At 41.9% G+C, this 23,908-nt stretch overlaps 1 protein-coding gene across 1 annotated transcript in view; it reads right to left on the bottom strand.

Moving 5' to 3' along the window:
• ACAD9 (acyl-CoA dehydrogenase family member 9) overlaps positions 1–23,175 on the bottom strand; it is a 46,029-nt gene extending 22,854 nt beyond the window's left edge. Inside the window, exons 1-2 of the mRNA XM_043588244.1 lie at positions 22,935–23,175; positions 17,211–17,304 (exon numbers count right to left, since the gene is read on the bottom strand). Coding sequence (XP_043444179.1) covers positions 17,211–17,304; positions 22,935–23,084 — 244 coding nt within the window. The 5' untranslated portion in view covers positions 23,085–23,175. The remainder of the gene's footprint in view (positions 1–17,210; positions 17,305–22,934) is intronic.
• Between the last annotated feature and the right edge of the window lie 733 nt (positions 23,176–23,908).

Here is a 23,908-nt window from a genome sequence, read left to right as displayed (position 1 = left end):
GTTCAAATGCTCTTTCAAACTGTCAGCAAATTAAATTTCACTACTCATATAAATTTGAAAAACTATCATAACCTGCACTTGGGAATTTTTATGCACAGAGGTCACAAAGGAGAAATACACATTCCCCCCAAAACTCCAAACCTCTCATTTTTTTATTTACCTTTTTTACAGTTTTACTGACATATACAAGTGGCATATAGTAAACCTTACATATTTACAATATTTCATTTGTTGAGTTCTGACATCTGCCCATGAAACTACTCCCACCAAATAAATGAAGAATAAAAATTTCGTTTTCCACCAAGTCTCCTCATGCTCCTTTGTGATCAATCCCCATTTCCAACCCCAGGCAACCTCCTTTTTGTCTGTAGATTAGTTTGCATTTTTGAGTTTTATATAAATGGGATCACACAGAATGTATTTTGGGGGGCTGGCTTCTTTGACTCAGTATGATTTTGAGATTCATCCATATTGCTGCATGTTTCAGTACTTTATCATAATATTTTTTACTGTTCAATACTCTACCGTATGGTTAAAACCAGCTTATCCATTCACCTCTCAATGGACATTTGGATGGCTCTCAGGTTTTGGTTCTTAGAAATAGAGCTTCCACGAACATTCATATGCTCATTTCGCACAGCTCTGTCTTCATTTCTCTTGCATCGCTATTTTGGAGTGGAATGCTTGGGCTGTACGGTAGAGTATGTGTAATAAGAAACCGCCAGGATCAGGGCGGGGGGGAGGGGGCTCTGCTTCCAACGGAGATGGAGTACCAGGGACTGGAATGATCTACTTCAACACACTAAATGCACAGGGCACTGGGCACAGCACACACGAGAGCAACATGTCACCAGTAGAGAATCAGCCCTAGATCACAAATTCTCAACAAGGGCAACAGCACTCCCCAAGGTATAAAAAAACTGGGTCTGGCGTAGAGCAGCCAAAAATATTTTTTTAATGTATAAAGACCAGAAATACAAATAATACACAAACAGATATTTGTTACAACTGTGGCATTAAAGTTTCATTAGTAGGGTGTAAATAGGGGGCCATAAAGGACTGGAGGAGAGGGGGCAATAATGAAAAACAGGTTGAGAAACACTGCTCTACAGGCTGTTCTACTCCCACCAAACGACACTTAAAAGCAGGCCTTGATCAAAACCAAAGACACCACCAAAATTAGAGGTCAATATCCCTGAGGGAATATTGATGCAAAATCCTCAACAGAACACTAACAAATACTGAATTCAGTAATATAATAAATGGACCATTCACTATGATCAAGTGGGATTTATCCGGGGATGCAAAGATGGTTCAATATCTGCAAATCAATGTGATACATCACATTAACGGAAAGGATAAAAATCATGGGAATGCAAGCTGGTGCAGCCACTCTGGAAAACAGTATGGAGGTTCCTCAAAAAACTGAAAACAGAACTACTCTATGACCCAGCAATTGCACTACTAGGCATTTATCCATGGGATACAGGTGTGCTGTTTCAAAGGAGCACATGCACCCCCATGTTTATAGCAGCACTGTCGACAATAGCCAAAGTATGGAAAGAGCCCAAATGTCCATCGATGGATGAATGGATAAAGAAGATGTGGTGTATATATACAATGGAGTATTACTCAGCAATCAAAAAGAATGAAATCTTGCTATTTGCAACTACGTGGATGGAACTGGAGGGTATTATGCTAAGTGAATTGGTCAGAGAAAGACAAAAATCATATGACTTCACTCATATGAGGACTTTAAGAGGCAAAACAGATGAACATAAGGGAAGGGAAGCAAAAATAATATAAAAACAGGGATGAGGACAAAGCATAAGAGACTCACAAATATGGAGAACAAACAGAGGGTTACGGAAGGGGTTGTGGGAGGGGGATGGGCTAAATGGGTAAGGGGCATTAAGGAATCCACTCCTGAAATCATTGTTTCACTATATGCTAATTTGGATGTAAATTTTTAAAAAATTAAAAAAAAATAAATTTTTAAAAAAGCACTTAATAAAATTCAACATCCATTTCTGATTAAAACTCTCAACAAAGTAGGGATAGAAGGAACTTAACATAATAAAGGCCACAGATGACAAACCCACAGCTGAGTGTGAAGCCAGCAGAAGTTGGTTCATGAGGTTTAAGTGGAGCCGGTTTGGGATTCCCTCTCCCTCTCTCTGCCTCTCCCCAACTCATGCACGTACGTGCTCTCTCAAAGTAAATATATAAAAAAAATAAAAAGCTTGTGCACAGCAAAGGAAACCATCAACATAAAAGGCAATCTACTGAATGGAAGAAAATATTTGCAAATAAGAGATCTGATAAGGGATCAATATCCAAAATACATAAAGAACTCAAAGCTCCATGTCAAAAAACAATCCAATTAAAAAATGGACGGAGGATGTGACTAGACATCCTCCAAAGACAGCATACAGATGACCATTAGACACAAGAAAAGATGCTGAACATCATTAATCACCAGGGAAAAGCAAATCAAAACCACAATAAAATGTCACCTCAGGCATGTCAGCATGGTTAGTACCAAAAAGACAAGAAATAACAAGTGTCGGTGAGGATGTGGAGAAAAAGTAACCCTTGTGCACCATTAGTGGGAATGCAAAATGGTGCAGCCACTGTGGAAAAACAGTATGAAGGTTCCTCAAAAATGTTAAAATAGAACTGCCATACAATTCAGTAATTCCACTTCCGGGTATTTGTATCAAGGAAGCAAAAACACCAATTTGGAAAAGTACATACTGCCTCTATCTTTACTGCAACGTAATTAACAATGGCCAAAATACAGAAGCAAACGAAGTGTCCATCAATAGATGAATGGATAAAAAGATGTGGTATGTACATATACAATGCAATATTACTCAGCTATAAAAAAAATGAAATCATGTCATTTGTGACAACATGGATAGGTGGAGAGGGTATCATACTTAGAGAAATGAGTAAGACAAAGACCGTATGCTTTCGCTTATATGTGGAATCTAAAAAACAAAACAACCAAAACAGAAACAGACTCACAGACACAGAGAACAATAAGGTGGTTGCCAGAGGGGAGGGGGGATGGAGGGCTAGGCAGAAGTAGGGGAAGGGAATTAAAAGATATAAACTTCCAGTTACAAAAAAAAAAAAAAAAAAAAGACACAGGGATTCAATGTACAGCATAAGGAATACAGTTAATAATAGGTAACAACTTTGTATGGTGACAGATGGGAGCTAGATTTATACTGGTGATCACTTTGTAATATACATAAATGTTGCATCACTCACTAGATTGTTTACCTGAAACTAATATAATATTATATGTTAATTACACTTCAATTAAAATATAATAAAATAAAATGATCATTTAACTATAAAAAAGGATAAACTGGTCCTCAGGCAGTATTAAACAATCCAATTTAACTCTGCTGTTGTAGACAATATAGGACCCTCTCTTATATTCAAAATAATTTTAAGAGGCATTATCAGTAGTGTCTAGGGACTTTTTATTTGCAATAATTTTGGTATGTAAATATGAGTATTTTATATCTCATTCCTTGTTAACTGGTACATAAAATGCCCACATTTCCTACTGTGCTCTCATTTTCACATAAAAGATTGGTTTCAGACAACACATGAACACAATGAAAACACTTTAACTTACTCTTTGGGTAGTGGGGGAGAGAGCAACCCTTCAAAGGATCAAACTGTTCCAAAGTAATTTACCGTACCCTAGAACAAAGCTTAACATCACACACACACACACGCATGCACACACGCATGCACGCACGCACCTGGCACCAATGATATGGAACCCACAGTGACTGCTACCCAGTAGGAAACTACCAGGCACATGCAGAAGCAGGGAAATATGACTGACAGTCTGACAGTGAAAAGAAACAACAATCAACTGAACACGACTCATAAACAACACAGATAGTAGACAAAGACATTAAAAGAGCCATTATAACTATATTCCAAATGCTTGAGAAAGTTAGAAAAAATACAAGCATGTTAAGGAGACATGGAAGAAATAGAAACATACAAGTTGAACTTCTAGAGAACACACACACACACACACACACACACACACACACACACACACTTGGAGTCCCCAAAGGAGGGTGGGGGAGGAGAGGGCAGGAGATGTGGTGCTAAAAAAATTTTAAAGAAATAATGGCCAAAAGCTAATCCAAGTTGGTCAATACTATGAACACACAGACCAAAGAACCAAAGTTCAAAGAATCCCAAGCAAAAGAAATGGGAAGAAAACTACACCAACACATATTATAATCCGATTTTCCTAGACCCAATCAAAAGCAGCCAGAGAATAAGTAAGAATGATAAGACGGCAGCAGACACCTCGCTGGAAACGACATTAAGTCAGAAGACAGTGGAGCAAAGCCTTCAAGGGGCTGGAAGAACAATACCGTCAACAAAGAAATCTTTTCTGATGAAATAAACTTCACACACATAAAACTTGAAAACATTCATCCTGCAAAGCTACACAAGAAATATCAAAAAAGTCTTCCCATGGAAAGGGATGGTACCAGAAAGAAATCCAGTTACATTGGAGGAAATGAAGATTAGAAATAGCAGGCAGACAGGGGTGCCTGGTGGCTCAGTCGGTTGAGTGTCTGACTTCAGCTCAGGTCATGGTGTCACAGTCCGTGGGTTCGAGCCCCATGTTGGGCTCTGTGCTGACAGCTCGGAGCCTGGAGCCTGCTTCGGATTCTGTGTCTCCCTCTCTCTCCTACCCTCTCCCGTTCATTCTCTGTCTCAAAAATAAATAAACATTTAAAAAATCTTTTTTTTTTGAAATAATTTCAGATTTAAAGAAAAGTTACAAAAATAGTACAGAGTTCCTATATACTCTTCATCCCGCTTTTAAGAGAACCTTGTAAGAACCAGAAAAAATTCTCAAAATTAGGAAACTGGCATTCATACAGTATTACTAACTCACTTCTAGAATTAATTTCACTTCTTATCCATTAATGTCCTTTTTCTGTTCCTGGATCCAATCCAGGATTCTACATTGTATTTAGTGATGTCTCCTTAGTATCCCTACAGTCTGTGAGAGTTCTTCGGTGTTTCCTGGTCTTTGTGGCCCTGATACTTTTGAAACACCAGTTACTTTGTAGAATGTCCTTCAATTTGGGTTTGCCTGATGTTTTGACATGAGTAGCCTGAGGTTATATGTTTTGGGCAAGAGTATCACAGGGGTTATGAAGTCTTCTCATGGTTTGGTATATCATATCAGGGGGTACATGATGTCACTAAGTCTCACTACTGGTGATACTAACCTTGAATACTTGTGCAAGGTGGTGTTTGCCAAGATTCTCTATATAAAGTTACTATTTTCCCCTTCGGAATTAGTAAATATCATAGGGAAAGTATTTTGAGATTATATAAACAAACTGCTTCTCCTCAAACTTTAACCGGGTAACACTAGCATCCATTAGTGGAACTTGGCTACAACAATTTTACTATAGGGTGTGCTTCATGATAATTTTGTATTTCTACAATCCCTTCTATGCTTATTAAGTGGAAGAGAAACCCACTTGGAGTATAAAACACAAATAAGTCAAGAGGATGAAAAAAACATACTATACTAACACCAATCAAAAGACAGCTGGTGGGGCACCTGGGTGGCTCAGTCAGGCTGGGTGTCTGACTCTTGATTTCAGCTCAGGTCATGATCTCACGGTTCGTGAGATCGAGCCCTGCATCGGGCTCTGTGCTGCAGTGCAGAGCCTGCTTGGGGTTCTCATTTTGCCTCTCCCCTACGCATGCTTGCTCTCCCTCTCTCAAAATAAGCAAAAAAAAAAAAAAGGACAGCTGGAGTAGCAACACCAGGCAAGGTAGATTTCTGAACAAATGCTATCACCATGGATAAAAAGATCATTTCATTTCATAAGGACTCAGCAACTCAACATACAGACAAATAATCCTGAATTTTCATGCACCTGATACCGAAGCCTCAAAATACATGAAAAAAGCCTGATAGAAATGAAAAGGAGAAAAAACATACAACCATGCTGGAAAGGTCAACATCCCTCTCTCATTAACTGATGGAAAAAGTTGCTAAAAAAATTTGTAACGATACATTAGAACAACACTACCAGCCAATCTGTCCTAATTGACATTTATAGAGCACTCAACCAAACGATGGAAGAATATTGTTTCAAGTGCACATGGAAGAACACCCACAAAGTAGACCATATTATGGCCATAAAAAATTTTCAATAAATCTAAGAGAACTCAAATTATACAATGTTCTCTGACCACAATGGACCACTTTTTAGAAATCTACAATGGGAATATCAGCACAAAGCCTACAGTCTTTAAGAGGATAAAGAGATAATGGGGCACCTGAGTGGCTCAGTCAGTTAAGCCTCTGACTGGCTCCGGTCATGATCTCACGGGTTGTGAGTTCAAGCCCCATGTCAGGCTCCATGCAAACAGCTCGGAGCCTGGAGCCTGGAGCCTGCTTTGGATTCTGTGTCTCCCTCTCTCTCTGCCCCTCTTCCACTCATGCTCAGTCTCTCTTGCTCTCAAAAATAAACATAAAAAAATTTGTTTAGAGAAAAAAAGAGGATAAAGAGATAAGATTATAAACAACTTCAAGTTAGTAGGCTCAACAACTTTGATAAAATGAATAAATTCCTTAAAATTTATGAACCATCAAAGTTCACAGAATTATATAATCTAAATAGCCTTATATCTATTAAAGAAATTGAATTAGTTAACTTTCCCATTAAGAAAATTCAAGGCTCAAATGGCTTCACTGAATTCTGCCAAATATTTAGCGAAGAAATAACACCAACCTTACACAAGGCCTCAAAGAAACTTTAAGAGGAGGAAACACTTCCTGACTTAGTCTATATGGCAGGCCAGCGTTATTCTGATTTTAAAAAATCACAGAAAATTAAACTACAGACAAATATGTCCAGGAACACAGATGCAAACACTCTTAAAATTTTAGCAAACTGAACCCAACAATGTAAGAAAGCGTAATAACATCACGACCAAGTATGAATTATCCTGGAAATGTGAGGTGGGTGAGCAATCAACATGCAATTTACCAGGTCCATAAAGACAGAAAATAATCACCTCAAGAGATGTGGAAAAAAAGCACTGGACAAAATTTGATACAATTTATGATGAAAATGGTCGGCAAATTAGAAATGGAAGGAACCTCCCTTAACCTAATACAGAGTGTGGACAAAAGCACAACTAACGTCACACCTAGCAGTCAAGACTGACTGCCTCGCCCTAAGATCAGGAACAAGGCAAGGAAGTCTGCTTTTGCTACTTATGTTCAACACCATACTGGAGGTTTTAGCCACCACGATGAAGCAAGTAAAGAAAGGGAAACCAGACTGGAAAGAAAGAAAGCAAACTGCCCTTCACCAACACCACTGTCTATGCAGAAAATCCTCCATGACCTACCCAAAAAACTCCTAGCACTAATAAATGAGTTGAAGAAGGGGTTTCTTTCCAGGTTTTCTCTTTATTAGCATTTCCATTTTGTTCATACATTCTTTTTTTTTTTTTTTTTTCAATGTTTATTTATTTTGGGACAGAGAGAGACAGAGCATGAACGGGGGAGGGGCAGAGAGAGAGGGAGACACAGAATCGGAAGCAGGCTCCAGGCTCTGAGCCATCAGCCCAGAGCCCGACGCGGGGCTCGAACTCACGGACCGCGAGATCGTGACCTGGCTGAAGTCGGACGCTTAACCGACTGCGCCACCCAGGCGCCCCTGTTCATACATTCTTGACTTTCTTCATGTCTACCATGGGTTTAAGACAGCAGGTTTAAAGTCTGGTCCTCCATCAGATCTTTTACAGAAACAGTTTCTACTGTTTCGTTGGTTTGGTTTTGTTTTTCTTTGAACAGGCCGTTCTTTCCTGCTTCTTTGTATGCTTTGTGATTTTTTTTTTTTTTTTACTGGAGATGTAAATCTGATAAAATGTGGTAACTCTGGAAATCAGATCTTCCCTCTCCCCCAGAGTTTGCAGGGTTTCTGCTTCTGCTTTTTGTTCTTTTAATTGAATATATTTGATATGTAGCATTGTCTAAATTTAAGGATACTAGGGATACCTGGATGGCTCAGTCTGTTAAGCGTCCAACTTTGGCTCAGTTCATGATCTCACGGTTCATGGGTTTGAGCCCCGGTATTGCGCTCTGTGCTGACAGCTCGGAGCCTGGAGCCTGCTTTGGATTCTGTGTCTTCCTCTCTCTCTCCCCTCCCCTGTTGTGTTCTGTCCCTCTGAAAAATGAATAAGCTTTAAAAAAAATTTTTTTAAAAGCTTAAGGATACCACATGTTGAATTTGATACATTTATATACTGCAATAAGATGGCCATTGTAGCCTTAGCTAATGCTTCTATCACATCATATATTTTTCATTTCTTTTTTGTGGTGGGAGTAAGACCTTATGCCTTAGCACATTTGGGGTTTATAATACAGTTTTGTTGTCTATAATCACTATACTGCTAAAGACTTATTTATCTAGTAGTTGCAAATTTGTATCCTTAAACATCTCTCCTGTACCGTCACCCCCCTGGTAACTACCATGCTACTGTTTTTAGGAGCTTGGCTGTTTTAGATTCCACATGTAAGTGATGTTGTTTTTTTTTTTTTAATTTTTTTTTTAACGTTTTATTTATTTTTGAGAGAGGGAGAGACAGAGCATGAACAGGGGAGACACAGAATCTGAAACAGGCTCCAGGCTCTGAGCTGTCAGCACAGAGCCTGACGCGGGGCTCGAACTCATGGACCACGAAATCATGACCTGAGCTGAAGTCGGCCGCTTAACCGACTGAGGCGCCCTAAGTGATGTTTTACAATATTTGTCTTTCTCTAGCTTATCTCACCTAGCATGATGTCCTCAAGGTGTATTCATGTTGTTGCAAACAGCAGGCTTGTGTGTGTTTATATACGCACATAACTCACACTTTATTCATCGGTTGATGGCTACTTAGGTTGTTTCCACAGCTTGGCTACTGTGATTAATGCTGCAATAGAAATGGGAGTGCACATCTCTCTGATACCCTATTTTCATTTTCTGTTTTCTTTGGGTATATACCCAGAGGTAGAACTGATGGAACCTTTGGTAATTTTTTTTTTTTTTTTTTTTGGTAGGCTCAATGCCCAGCATAGAGCCCAGCATGGAGCTTGAACCCACAGCCCTTAGATCAAGACCTGACCTGAGATCAAGAGTCAGACACTTAACCGACTGAGCCACCCAGGTGTCTCCATAATTCTATTTTCTTTTTCTTTCTTTTTTTTGGGGGTGGGGGGAGAGGGGAGGGCACAAGTGAGTGAGGGGCGGAGAGAGAGAAGTTGGGGCTTGAGCTCACCAGATGTGAGGCTCAAACTCCTGGACCGTGAGATCATGACCCGAGCTGAAGTCAGATGCTTAATGACCGAGCCACTCAGGCGCCCCGTATTTTCACTCGGGGAACCACTATGCTGTTTTCCACGATGTCGGAAACAGTCACCTTCCCATCAAAAGGGTACACGGATTCCCTTTTCTCTACATCTGTGTCAACACTTTTATCTCATCTTCTTGAGGAGAGCTGTTCTAATAGGTGTGAGCTGATACTTCAGTGTGCTTCTGATTTGACTTTCCCTGATGACTACTCATGTTGGGCACCCCTTGTACCTGTTGGCCATCTGTAGGTCTTCTCTGGAAAATGACTATTTAGTTCCTCTGCCCTTTTTTAAATTGGATTGCCTGAGTTTGCTACTGAGTTGTAAGAGTTCTTTACGTATTTTAGATATTAACCCCTTATCCAATATATGGTTTGCAAACATTTTCTCCCAATTCCTAAGTGATGGTTTCTTTTGCTGTGTGGAAGTTTTTAAGTTTGCTACAGTCCCATACGTTGATTTTTGCTTTTGTTGATTGTACTTTTGATGTTTGGATTTTATTTTTTTTTTCAAAAAAATTTTTTTTTCAACGTTTATTTATTTTTGGGATAGAGAGAGACAGAGCATGAACGGGGGAGGGGCAGAGAGAGAGGGAGACACAGAATCGGAAACAGGCTCCAGGCTCTGAGCCATCAGCCCAGAGCCCGACGCGGGGCTCGAACTCACGGACCGCGAGATTGTGACCTGGCTGAAGTCGGACGCCTAACCGACTGCGCCACCCAGGCGCCCCTGTTTGGATTTTAAAAAACTGTTTTTTTTGTTGTTGTTGTTGTTTTTTTAAACAGTGCCAGTGATCAGCCCCAGGTATAAATCTAAGGCCTTCTCAGGTCCTTCCTGAGTCTATGCCTTTCCCTGGGCATATGTGGTGACTTTCTAATTCCCCCTGTATATATGATTGCTTTTGAATGTCCTGGTCTTCAATCTGGTTCCCAAAAGAGGAAAAAGAAAAATGAAGGGGGGGGGGGGAACGAGAAAAAGACACAGCATCCCCTGACTGTCACTTTCGCTACAGGGGTAAGGGTTTGCAACAATAAGAGAAGGTGGAAAAATGGTCTCTGCCTTTTGGTCTGTATCTCTGTGATCAGAAGCAGCCATCAGAGCACAGACGGCCTTGAGCAGCGCAGAGCACCTTGACGGCCAAGGTGTTTTTGTCTCCTCTGGCTCCCACAAGCTGAGTGCAAGCTGCTCCAGGAACAAGTGCACAGCTGACTACTTTGGGGCTGGGGTGGGGAATGGGTAGCTGTGCTCAGAGCTAAATTAAATGGACTCCAGAGTTCCAAAAACAGTTACATCACACAGATTCTGCCACTGTTGTCCAGGTGGGGAGACAGATCCCTGGTGCTTCCTACCACTCTGCTATTGTCCCAGAATTCTCTGCTCAATTGATTTTGGCAAAGGTACCAAGTGAATTAAATGAGGAAAGGATAATCTTTTCAGCAAATATTGCTGCAACAATTGGACAGTCATATGCAAAAAATCCTCAAATTTTACCTCACATCATATGTAAAATTAACTGGAAAAGGGTCATAAATATGAATGTTAACACTTAAAAATATAAGCCTTCTAAAGTAAATTTAGACAGAAATCACCAAGATCTTAGGTTTGGCAGATTTCTTACATAAAATACAAAAAAAAAAAAATGAACTACAAAAGAAAATAAAATTGTACTTAAATCAATATTAAAAACATTTGCTCTTTACTTAACAAATATTATTCTTTTTTTAAAAGTTTATTTATTTATTTTAAGAAGGGGGGAGGGGCAGAGAGAATCCCAGGCAGGCTCTGTGCTGTCAACGCACAGCTCAATGCGGGGCTCGATCTCATGAACTGTGAGATAATGACCTGAGCTGAAATCAAGAGTCAGATGCTTAACCGACTGAGCTACCAAGGTGCCCCAACTTTTGCTCTTCAAAAAGATAAAATGATCAATGAAACCAGAAGCTGGTCTTTGAAAGAATGAACAAAACTGATAAACCACTAGCCAGTTTGATCAAAAAGAAGAAGGAAAGGACCCAAATAAGTAAAATCAGGTATGAAAGAGAAGAGATCACAACCAACACAGCAGAAATAAAAATAATAAGAGAATATTATGAGCAATTATACACCAGTAAAATGGGCAATCTGGATGAAATGGACAAATTCCTAGAAACCTATACACTACCAAAACTGAAACAGGAAGAAATAGAAAATTTGAACAGACCCACAACCAGTAAAGAAATAGAATTAGTAATCAAAAATCTCCCAAAAAACAAGAGTCCAGGGCCAGATGGCTTTCCAGGGAAATTCTACCAAACAATTAAAGAAGAGTTAATACCTATTTTTTGGAAGCTGTTCCAAAAAACAAAAATGGAAGGAAAATTTCCAAACTTATTCTATGAGGCCAGCATTACCTTGATTTCAAAACCAGACAAGACCCCACTAAAAAGGAGAACTACACACCAATTTCCCCAATGAACATGGATGCAAGAATCCTCAACAAGATATTAGCCAACCAGATCCAACAATACATTTAAAAAATTATCCACCACGACCAAGTGGGATTTATGCCTGGGATGCAGGGCTGGTTCAATATCCGCAAAACAATCAGTGTGACTCATCATGTCAATAAAAGAAAGGACAAGAACCATATGATCCTCTTCAATACATGCAGAGAAAGCATCTGACAAAATACAACATCCTTTCTTGATAAAAACCCTCAAGAAAGTAGGGATAGAAGGATTACACCTCAAGATCGTAAAAGCCATGTACGAAAGACCCAATACTAATATCATCCTCAATGGGGAAAACCTGAGAGCTTTCCCCCTAAGGTCAGGAATAAGACAGGGATGTCCACTCTTGCCACTGTTATCCAACATAGTATTGGAAGTCTTAGCCTCAGCAATCAGACAACACAAAGGAATAAAAGGCATCCAAATCGGCCAGGAGGAGGTCAAACTTTCCCTCTTTGCAGATACTCTATACGGAAAACCCAAAAGATTCCACCAAAAAACTGCTAGACTGATTCATGAATTCAGGAAAGTTTCAGGATACAAAATCAATGCACAGAAATTGGTTGCATTCCTACACACCAACAATGAAACAACAGAAAGAGAAATCAAGGAATCGATCTCATTTACAATTGCACCCAAAACCATAAAATACCTAGGAATAAATCTAACCAAAGAGGTGAAAAATCTCTACACTGAAAACTATAGAAAGCTTATGAAAGAAACTGAAGAAGACACAAAAAAATGGAAAAAGATTCCATGCTCCTGGATAAGAAGAACAAATATTGTTAAAATGTCAACACTACCTAAAGTAATCTACATATTCAATGCCATCCCTATCAAAATAACACCAGCATTCTTCCTAGAACTAGAGCAAACAATCCTAAAATTTGTATGGAACCAGAAAAGACCCCAAAGAGCCAAAGCAATCTTCAAAAAGAAAACCAACACAGGAGGGGTCACAATCCCAGACTTCAAGCTGTATTACAAAGCTGTAATCATCAAGACAGTATGGTACTGGCACAAGAACAGATACTCAGATCAATGGAACAGAACAGAGAACCCAGAAATGGACCCACAAACGTATGGCCAACTAATCTTTGACAAAGCAGGAAAGACTATCCACTGGAAGCAAGACAGTCTCTTCAGCAAGTGGTGCTGCGAAAACTGGACAGCAACATGCAGAAAAATGAACCTGGACCACTTTTTTTTTTTTAATTTTTTAAAAAAAATATTATTTATTTTTGAGACAGAGAGAGACAGAGCATGAACGGGGGAGGGACAGAGAGAGAGGGAGACACAGAATCTGAAACAGGCTCCAGGCTCTGAGCCATCAGCCCAGAGCCTGACGCGGGGCTCGAACTCACGGACCGTGAGATCATGACCTGAGCCGAAGTCGGCCGCTTAACCGACTGAGCCACCCAGACGCCCCGAACCTGGATCACTTTCTTACACCATAGACAAAAATAAACTCAAAGTGGATGAAAGACCTCAATGTAAGACAGGAAGCCATCAAAATCTTTGAGGAGAAAGCAGGCCGATCTTGGCTGCAACAACTTCTTACTCAACACGTCTCCAGAGGCAAGGGAAACCAAAGCAAAAATGAACTATTGGGACCCCATCAAAATAAAAAGCTTCTGCACAGAGAAGGAAACAATCAGCAAAACTAAAAGGCAACCGACAGAATGGGAGAAGATATTTGCAAATGACGTATCAGATAAAGGGTCAGTATCCAAAATCTCTAAAGAACTTGTCAAACTCAACACCCAAAAAACAAACAATCCAGTGAAGAAATGGGCAAAAGAGAGGAATAGACAATTCTCCAAAGAAGACATCCAAATGGCCAAGTGACACATGAAAAAATGCTCAACATCACTCATCATCAGGGAAGTACAAATCAAAACCACAATGAGATACCACCTCACGCCAGTCAGAATGGCTAACATTAACAACTCAGGCAACAACAGATGTTGGCAAGGATGTGGAGAAGGAGGATCTCTCTTGCACTGCTGGTGGGAACGCAAACTGGGGCAGCCACTCTGGAAAACAGCATGGAGGTTCTTCAAAAAATTAAAAATAGAACTACCCTACGACCCAGCAACTGCACTACTAGGTATTTATCCAAGGGATACAGGGATGCTGTTTGGAAGGGGCACAGGCACCCCCATGTTTATAGCAGCACTATCGACAATAGCCAAAGTATGGAAAGAACCCAAATGTCCATCGATGGATGAATGGATAAAGAAGATGTGGTACATATATACAAAGGAGTATTACTCAGCAATCAAAAAGAATGAAATCTTGCCATTTGCAACTTTGTGGATGGAACTAGAGAGTATTATGCTAAGCAAAATTAGTCAGAGAAAGCCAAATATCATGACTTCACTCATAGGAGGACTTTAAGACACAGAACAGATGAACACAAAGGAAGGGAAGCAAAAATAGTATAAAAACAGGGAGGGGGACAAAACAAAAGAAACCTTAAATATGGAGAACAGAGGGTTACTGGAGGAGTTGTGGGAGGGGGATGGGCCAAATGGGTCAGGGGCATTAAGGAATCTACTCCTGAAATCACTATTGCACTATATGCTAACTAACTTGGATGTAAGTTAAAAAAAAAAATGAATTAAAAAAAAGAAAAAAAAAAGATAAAATGAAAAGTCAAACCACAGACTAGAAGGAGAAAAATTTTGCTAAACAGATATTGGGCAGAAAACTAGCACTGAGAATAAAGACTTCTTATAACTCAACAGTAAGACAATCCCATTTTTTTTTAAATGTATAAAATATCTGGAAGACATTTCACCAAAAAAGATACACAGATTGCAGGTAAGCACGTAAGATGCCTAACATTATCAGTGATCAGGGAAATGAAAAGTATAGCCACAATGAGTTACCACAAGACACCTACTAAAGCGGCTAAAATAGAAGACAGACCATATGAAGTGTTAGTGAAAATGCGGAGCAACGGCAAGTATAATACTCCACTAGTGGGAATGTTAAGTGGTAACCACAGTGGAAAACAGTTTGGTGGATAAAGTTAAATGTGAACCTATCTTGTAATCCAGACATTCCACACCTTCGTATTTTCCCAAGAGAAATGTGAGCATATGTGCACCAGACTCATAGAAAACACTCACAACACCTTTTGTGATAGCTAAAGTCTGGATGCATAATGAATGTCAATTAATAGATGAATGAATGAACTACGGTATATCCACACAAAGAAATACTACGTGGCATTAAAAGGGATGAACTATTAGTACACACAACACAGACGAAAACTCAAAAGTTATACTGAAAGCAGCTAGACAAAAACGTACGTAATGTCGAATTCCACTTAAACAGAACTCCAGGAAACGCAAACTTATCTACGACAGACATCAGATTACTGGTTGCCTGGGGACAGGAGGGGATGAAAGGGGCATGAGAAACCATTGAGGGGTAACGGATAGGTTTATTAACGTAATTGTGTTGATGGTCCCTTGGGAGTACATATAGATCAGAATTTATCAGACATTACCCTTTAAATATGTGCAAATTACACCTCCATCATGCTTATGAAAACCCTGACAAATCACGTAGTAAAAGTTTAAGTAAAAGAGCAAGGAACTAAGAAAAGATACAAGAAGATAATCACTAAACCAAAAACAGAAGTATTTCTAAATAAAAGATATTTATACACAACTAAGCAACTTTTAAAACTAGCAACGTAACAACACTTAGTGATACAAAATTTCTCAAAATGGGGGGGGGGGTGGAGAGGGGAGGACTGAGACGCTTCCAGGGAGTCCACAGGGCCAAAGCTATTTTAGCAATGGTAAAATTTTCTTTGCCTTTTTAATTCTATTTCTGTCATGAGTATACAGTGGGGTTTTCCAAGGACTACATGAAATATATCATAGATTAAATGCAGAAACAGTTCTGGGAATCCAGCTGGATTCTGGTTCCAGTTAGATTCTGATATCTGTTGCATATAACAATAAGCCAAATATTTAAAAGATCTGCAAAACTGTAAAACCATACCACTCCTATTTTTGTTTGTTTATTTGTTTGGAATTAAATATTAGGGGCACCTGGGTGGCTCAGTCAGTTGAGCATCCAACTTTTTTTTTTTTAAATAATGTTTATATTTGAGAAAGAGACAGTGTGAGCATGGTAGGGGAAGAGAGAGAGGGAGACACAGAATCCGAAGCAGGCTCCAGGCTCTGACCTGTCAGCACAGAGCTCGACATGGGGCTCGAACTCACGAACTGCAAGATTGTGACCTGAGCCGAAGGACACTCAATCAACTGAGCCACCCAGGCGCCCCGTGCGTCCAACTCTTGATTTTGGCTCAGGTCATGAAACCAGGGTCATGGGATCAAGCCCTGCACTGGGCTCTGTGCTGAGCATTGAGCCTACCTATGATTCTACCCCTCTCTCCCTCTCTCTCTCCCACTCTGCCCCTTTCTCCAGCTTGCGCTCTTGCTCTCAAAAAAAAAAAAAAAAAAATTAAAAAATTAAAAAATAATTTAAAAAAGGAAATATTATTTGTCATTTAAAATATTGTTTCTGTTAACATGTAATGGGCTTTTCATAATTTTAAATAAAGTAATAAATGAACACAGTAATTTTTAAATTTCTCAGTTTTGATCTTCTAGCAGGGCACATGTCCCTAGAGAAAACCCGCATCAAAAAGAACTCTGGAGTCCTCAGTGCTAGAGAGGTAGTCCCGGCTGTGTGTGAATCATCACTGAGCTCCCCAGAGAGCTCTGTCTGCCGAGGGGCCGCAGCTCCATCCCAGGGCTGGCTGCCAGCTCTAAGGGAGGCATCCCGCAGGCTGTACTGGGGCCCTCAAAACCTGAGCTCTGCAGGCTGCCGGACTATTCCCGGTTCCTAATGAGCTAATAGAGAGTAAATCTTTAAAAACATTTACAGCATTTTTATATTGCCACACAACCAAGCACATGATCAATGGATTTATATTCTATAGATCTTTGGTTATTTTTCTTTTCATTTTTCTAGTTGTTCATTTTATTATAGTTTATGAAAGTGTTGATCTGCAACAGTTTGGAAATGTTTAACAGTGATCCTTCATCACAGAAACATCGAGAAGCACTAAACTAGATGCCTTGTAATTAAATAGCATTTATAAACTGGGATGATTCTTAAAGCAAAATATTATCAATAGATATTATTTCTCCATGATTAATGATATTCAAGACAGCTCCCATATGAGTATTGCTTCTAATGTAAATATCTAAACAACCATCCTTAAAATGGAAATGAGTAACGATAAAGATCATACATACCCTCTTCAGTGAAGAATTTTTCTACAGGTCCCACAAACTGATTGATTTCATTAAGTTCATCTTGGCTAACTTCTGGAAATGGGAAAACTTCTTTCTAAAAATGATAAACATTGACTAAAAATTTAATTATTAACAACCTCCCAGAGTGGTAATATCAGTCAAAAGGGGAGGAAACAGGGCGCCGGGGTGGCTCAGTTGGTTGGACTCTGACTCTTTTGGCTCAGGCCATGATCCTGCACGGAGTGTGGAGCCTGCTGGAGATTCTCATGCTCTCTCTCTGCTCCACCCTCCCCCCCTCGCTCTCAAAAAAAAAAAAAAAACAAAACGTAGAGGTAGGAAACAGTTGGTAGATTCTGTGTCCAGTAGGCGAGGCCTTACTCACTGAAGAAGTCAGAATGCAAATTCTAGAACAGGAGTTGTGCGCAGGACTCCACCACCCATGGAGATCCTCCCTCCAACTTGAGCAGGTTTATTCTGGATTTGGATTGGCTTTCCCAATCAGCAACAAGTTATGTGGAGTGTCCCACAAAGCAAAGGGCCCCAACACTTCAAAGCCTTGGGTTTTGTTCCCTGCTTTGCAGCCTGCTAACTGGGTGGTCTTGGCCAACCCCCTTCACCTCTTCGTATGCCATCCATAACATGCAGGTAGTATTTACTCAATGGTGTCGTGAGGATTGTGAAAAGGAATAGACGGGAAAGCTCTCTACTGATATGTAAAATTCTACACTGGTTATTTTGTGAGTTCAAAGATGTTACGCCGACAAGAATACACTATGGTGACAAGGCCGTGCATCCCGCCAGGTTCTCACCCGGATGCGTACGCCAGCCTCCATCCCTCCTGTTTGATAACACCTGCTACCTGTAGGGAGGGCCACTGCAGGGTGAGCCAAATCAGCCTGAATTCAACTCCGACTTTGCCACTTACATGTGCGACTTGGCCTTTCTCAGTGTCAGTTTCTCTTCTGTTACAGAGGACACTTCAGAAGGTGAGGCTCTCAAGAGACAAGGTGTATCCTGGAACCCAAAGTAACTGATTATCCATATGAGATACTGGCTCTGCTCTGGTCTCCGCCTCACAGCCTGGAAAACAGCTAAGCTTCAAGTCTCTGTCTCAAACTGTCAAGTACCCAATGTTTCCGGCCGGTCTAGGATTCCTCACTGGGTCGTCACCATATACTGCCTAAAATCTCCTGCTGTGCTCTTAACCCCTCTGGGTTTCTGGGCTCCTGCTACCCCTCAGCTGCCAGCACAGCACAAGTACTTGGGACTTGAGAAGTGAGGTCGCCGATCACAGGCTGCCAGCCTCCAGGAGCCCTGCCTCTCCTCACGGCACCTCCCACCAAGTGTTCAAGAAGGTCTTCAAAGCAGAGGAGTCCTCAATCTTCCCCCTCCAGCCTCTCGTGTGGCTCATCAGCCACTGAAGCCTGTCCGCTCTAGTAACATGCTCCCAGGTCTGTTCTCTCCTCTCAGGACCCATGATTCCAGGCTTATGGTGGATCCCTATCCAAAAATGACAGCAGACTTAAAGGAATTCCTGTCCTCCACCCCCAGGCCATCCCTTACTCTGCCCTCAAGATGGTCTAGAAGGAAAATACGCTGAGATTTTCATCATCTCAGAACAAAACCGGTTGCTTAGCAGAGCATCTAGAGGCTCAACCCAGGCCCTTCACAGCCTCATTAGTTCCTGTGGGCCTTGTGCATTAGGCTGTGCTAGAGGAAGATTATTCAGTGCTGGTACCAGTGAGCAAGAGAACAGCCTAAGCTAACTGGCTGCACCTATAACCAAAACCCTTTGGATTTGGATTTGTAGGACTGCTACAGGAAGAGAGATCTCAGGTGCATTTAAGAACAGATCTCTGATAGCAAAGTTCAAAAACCTAATGGGGTGCCTTATAGATGTTAGGCTTAATTTCGATTCAGCAGTTTTAACATTCTTAAAGCAGTGGAACCTGTTTTTCAAATAAATCTACTACAGAAGCCAAATATGAAAAACAGGTAAAAGCGAAGCTGCTGTGGTGGGGGATGGGGAGGTCACCCACACGCCTCCCATTCGACTCTCCACTGGTCCCTGCATTAGCCGCTGGGACACTTCCTTGAACAGCAAGGTTCAAACTGCGGGCAGTGTGACAGCTACAGGCCTAGAGGATCTTGAAGGTTTTTCTCTCTTCTGAGATTCTTAGCATCTCAGATGCCATGTTTCTGCTCAAACCCCAATGATGCTGTGAGAGAGGAGGTTGGCCTGAATCAGGGCAGTAGCAGTGGAAGGGCTTAAAAGTGGTCACATTCTAAATATATCCCGAAAGTAGAGAAAACAGGATTTGCTGTTGGCTTAGATGTGGATTACGAGAATAAGAGGCATCAAAGGAGACTCCAGGTGTTTGGCCTGAACAAGTGGAACAGAGGCCCCACCATCTATGATAAAGAGGACTGGTGGGAGGAATAAGATTGGGTGGAAAGACCAGGAACTCAATTTTAGTATGCTAAATCTGAGGTGCATATTAGACATCTAAGTGGAGCTTTTGAGTATAAAGGCAGAGATCAAGAGCCTAGAGTTCAGTAAGTCTGAGCTGGAGAAATAGATCTGAGTCACCAGGATATTGACAGTATTTAATTTTTTTTTTAATGTTTATTTATTTTTGTAAGAGAGAGTGTGAGTGGGGTAGGAGCAGAGAGAGAGGGAGACACAGAATCTGAAGCAGACTCCAGGCTCTGAGCTGTCAGCACAGAGCCCGATGCGGGGCTCAAACTCACGAACCGTGAGATCATGACCTAAGCTGAAGTCTGACGCTTACCAACTGAGCCACCCAGGCGCCCCAGGATATTGACAGTATTTAAAGCCACAATACTAAATTAGACTAAAGGAAGAATTGTGGATAAAAAGAGAAGTCTATAGACGGAGTCTCAGAAAACTCCAACTCTGAAAAACAGACCCACAAATACAGAGAACTAAAGGGTGCCAGAGAAGGAGGTAGGAGAACGGGCCAAATAGGTGAAGAGGAGTGCGAGGCATAGGTTTCCAGGGATGAAAGGTACAGCAAAGGGAACATGGTCAATGGTATTCTAACACTGTTGTATGGTGACAGATGGCAGCTACACTTGTGACGAGCCTAAATATAGACTTGTCAAGTCACTATGTTGTACACCTGCAACTAATGTAACGTTGTGTGTCAACTATACTTCAACTAAAAAAAAAAAGAAAAAAGATACACCTGAAACTAATATAACAGTGTTATGTTAACTATACTGTAATTAAAAAAATAAAATAAAAAAATAAAAAGTTAGGGGAGCCTGGCTGACTCTGTTGGTAGAGCATCTGACTCGTGACCTTGGGGTCATGAATTCAAGCCCACATTTGGTATAGAGATTACTTTAAAAAAAAAAAAAAAAAAGGTTAAAAATAGGACCACCCTACAATCCAGTAATCGAACTACTGGGGATTTACCCAAAATATACAAAAACACTAATTCAAAAAGATACACACAACCCTGTATTTATTGCAGCATTACTGACAATGGCCAACTTATGGAAGCAGCCCAAGTGCCCATCGACAGTTGAATGGAAAAAGATGTGGCATATGTGTACAATGAAATATTATTCACCCATAAGAAAATGAAATCTTGCTATTGGCAACATGGATGGAGCTAGAGAGTATTATGCTAAGTGAACTAAGCCAGAGAAAGACAAATGCCATATGATTTCACTCATGTGGAATTTAAGAAACAAAACAAATGAGCAAAGGGAAACAAGAGAAAGACGCAAACTAAGAAAAAGACTCTGAACTACAGAGACTAAACGGATGGTTACTACAGGGGAGGTAGGTAGGGGGATGGTTAAAATAGGTGATGGGAATTAAAGTGTACATTTACCATGATGAGAACTGAGTAATGATGAGAACTGCTGAATCACTGTATTGTACACTTGAAACTAACATAACACCGCATGTTAACTATACTGGAACTAAAATTAAAAACCTAGACAAAAAGAAAAAAAAAATTCCCAACTCTGACTGGGCCAGTCAGACTGGCCACTGTTTACAGGGTAAGGAGCCAAGAAAGAACCAGGAAAAGCGACAGAGAAGTATTAGCCAACGAAGTAAACAGAAAAGCCAGAAGGGATTTTTTTTTTTTTTTTTAAGAAGCCAGGAGTGATGAACTGTGTCAAATGCCAGAGATGGATCAAGTAAGATGAGAAAATATCACTAGATTTGACAACAGGGAGGTCACCACTGATCTTGCAGGAGAGCAGTTTTAGCAGATTGTTAAGGACAGAAGCCTGAATGGTATGGGGGCAAGACGCAGCAGAGAGGAAACAATCACTGATGTAGATGAGAAAGGAGAGAATTACTGGATCAATGAATGCCCCCGAGTAGGTGAGAAGGCAGGGGATCTAGTGATGAGGTTGGTCTTTGCCAAGAGTAGATAGTTTGTCCACAGAAAGAGCGTAGACCGTATGGGCATGTGTGGGGAAGAGGGGTAAATGTGGTGGAGGTTCTCACCCGACTGTATGTACTTTCTCAGTGAAACAAGAAGCAAAGTTGACAGGTGGGTGTGAAGACAGGGGAGGTGGTGCAAGAGGCTACGAGAAAGAGATGCATGAAAGATTCGGGGTTTTTTCACTCGTGTGCTGGAAGGCATGACATCCCAGGGCTGAGTGCCTAATGGCCCCAGGTTCTGGGAAAAATGGTTTCTCAAATGTTAAAACCTGGGTTTGTACTTCCTAGCAGGGCAAACCACTCTGAATTTCAGCTTCTGCAACTGTAATGCCTGATTAGAGGGACAGTCTAAAAGAAAACACCAGGGAGTAACTTTAAATAATACAGTATCAGCCAACATTTCAGCCTACCTCAAAGCATTTGACACAAATGTCTGCTTTACACTGCACTTTTAGGAGTGGGCAAGTACTACTTTCACTATTTTGTAGATTAGCACACTCAGGCACGGGAAAGTGAAGTGACTAATCCAAGTGGTGAGTGACGCCGGCATTAATTACCTACCCTGCTGCCTCTTGCATCAGCACGGTACCTGACAGTTTACAAAGCATTTCCACACACTATAAATGTCACTTTACAACACATCTGTGTGAGACAGCACACATCACTAGCTCCACTTTAAGGCTGAAAGCACTGAGGCTCAAAGTTACAGGACCAAGGACCAAGGTCAAATCCCTAAGAGGACAGTGAGTGCTTGATAATGTAGCTGTTACTGCTGACAGGGTTGTACGACCTATGGAAGGGAAGGGATGGGGAAGGCAACTTGAAGCCAGACTGCCGGGGAGCCTGGGAGCCTGAGTGACAGAGGGACGCGCTGGAACTCAAGCCGTGAAAGCTAAGGGGCCCCTGGAAGAGGACAGAAGAGCGCCAGGGTCTGAGCTGTGTTTTAGGAATCAGATAGGAACCACCGCACATTCTGGGGCCAGAACGCCGAGTCGAGTGACCACCTCGCCTAGGGTTTCCCAAATTGAGCTAACAAGAATTAGCTGGAACATACGTCACAACCACAGATGGATTCTCAGGACCCCGTCCCCGGGACTCTTCCCCTTCCCTGGAAAGGTTCCAGCGGGGCTCAGGAACTTGGGAACTTTAGCACGCCCCTCCACCCCCGCCGCCCCGACGGGTATATATGTCAGCCAGGTATGGGGACTCTCACTCACTCCGACCCCTCTTTTCTGCTAAAGGGCAAAAAGCGAGAGGCAAGAGCTCAAGGGTCGACCAGGGCTCGGCGTTACCTTCTCGATTTTGCCCAGGAAGAGCTCCTTGGCGAAAGCCCGGCTCGGCGGACTAGTGCGCAGCAGGCGCCGGCTCGCTGCGAAGGCCACCAGGACCCGGCAGGCACGCGCCGCCGCCGCCCTGCCCAAGAGGAGCGCCACCGCACTCATGCTGCTGAAGTCGACCGCGCCACCCCCGCGTCGGAGGCCTCCTTTTTGGAGCCCCGGTCACGTGCACACGGCTCGCGCCGCCGGATGACGTCACCGGCCTGAGCCCAGCCGCCGGTCTGCACCGCCCCGCCCGCCGCCTCTGCGCTTGCGCGGCCTTCCGCCGGGGAGGGGGAGGTCGCAGGGGGTGGAGTTGCTGCCGTGTTGGCGGCTTCGTGCTCGGCTTCGAGGGGCTGCTGCGAAGTGTTTGTTTTCAAATGCCGGTGGGTGGTTGCGTCCCTGCCAGCCGAGGGAAACTTCTCAGGGACTGCCAGCTCCCTCTCGCCAGTTGTGGCGCTGAGGACGCCGCATAGCGAAAGAAAAGGAAATGGGGCAGGAGGAATTTATAGTATTGGTTTATCTCTGGGGGGGAGCTCAGTAGGCGTAATGTTTTTTAAAAAAGTGAATGGTGGATTCCTTTTGATTCGTGGCTTTCGTGTATGTTACATATCCTTATTTTGCAAGAGGAAAATAAGAAGCTTGTTCTGCCAGAAAGGGGTCTGGATATAATCCTGAGTTACAAAACTCTCCCTGGGAAACAGCAACTTAAAAGGCAGGCGGAGGAAGAGAAGCTCCAGAGGGAACCGAGAAGGGGTGTGTACACTTGGACGGGACGGGCAAGGCGATGGGGCCCAGGGAGGAGGGCCGGCAGCCCCGTGGCACCCCAGGTCCTCGCGCAGCGATGCCTGCCTGACCCGTGGCAAGTGGGCATTCTCTTGTGGTTTTAAGTCAGCCTCCTCTAGGAACATTTCTTGTTTGTGCTTGTACCCTGATTCTGGCATTGACAC

This window comes from Prionailurus bengalensis, chromosome A2, assembly GCF_016509475.1.
Source record: "Prionailurus bengalensis isolate Pbe53 chromosome A2, Fcat_Pben_1.1_paternal_pri, whole genome shotgun sequence".
In the NCBI taxonomy this organism is placed as follows: domain Eukaryota; kingdom Metazoa; phylum Chordata; class Mammalia; order Carnivora; family Felidae; genus Prionailurus; species Prionailurus bengalensis.
Note: the sequence above shows the minus strand (reverse complement) of the source record. Positions and strands in the feature narration are given on the sequence as shown.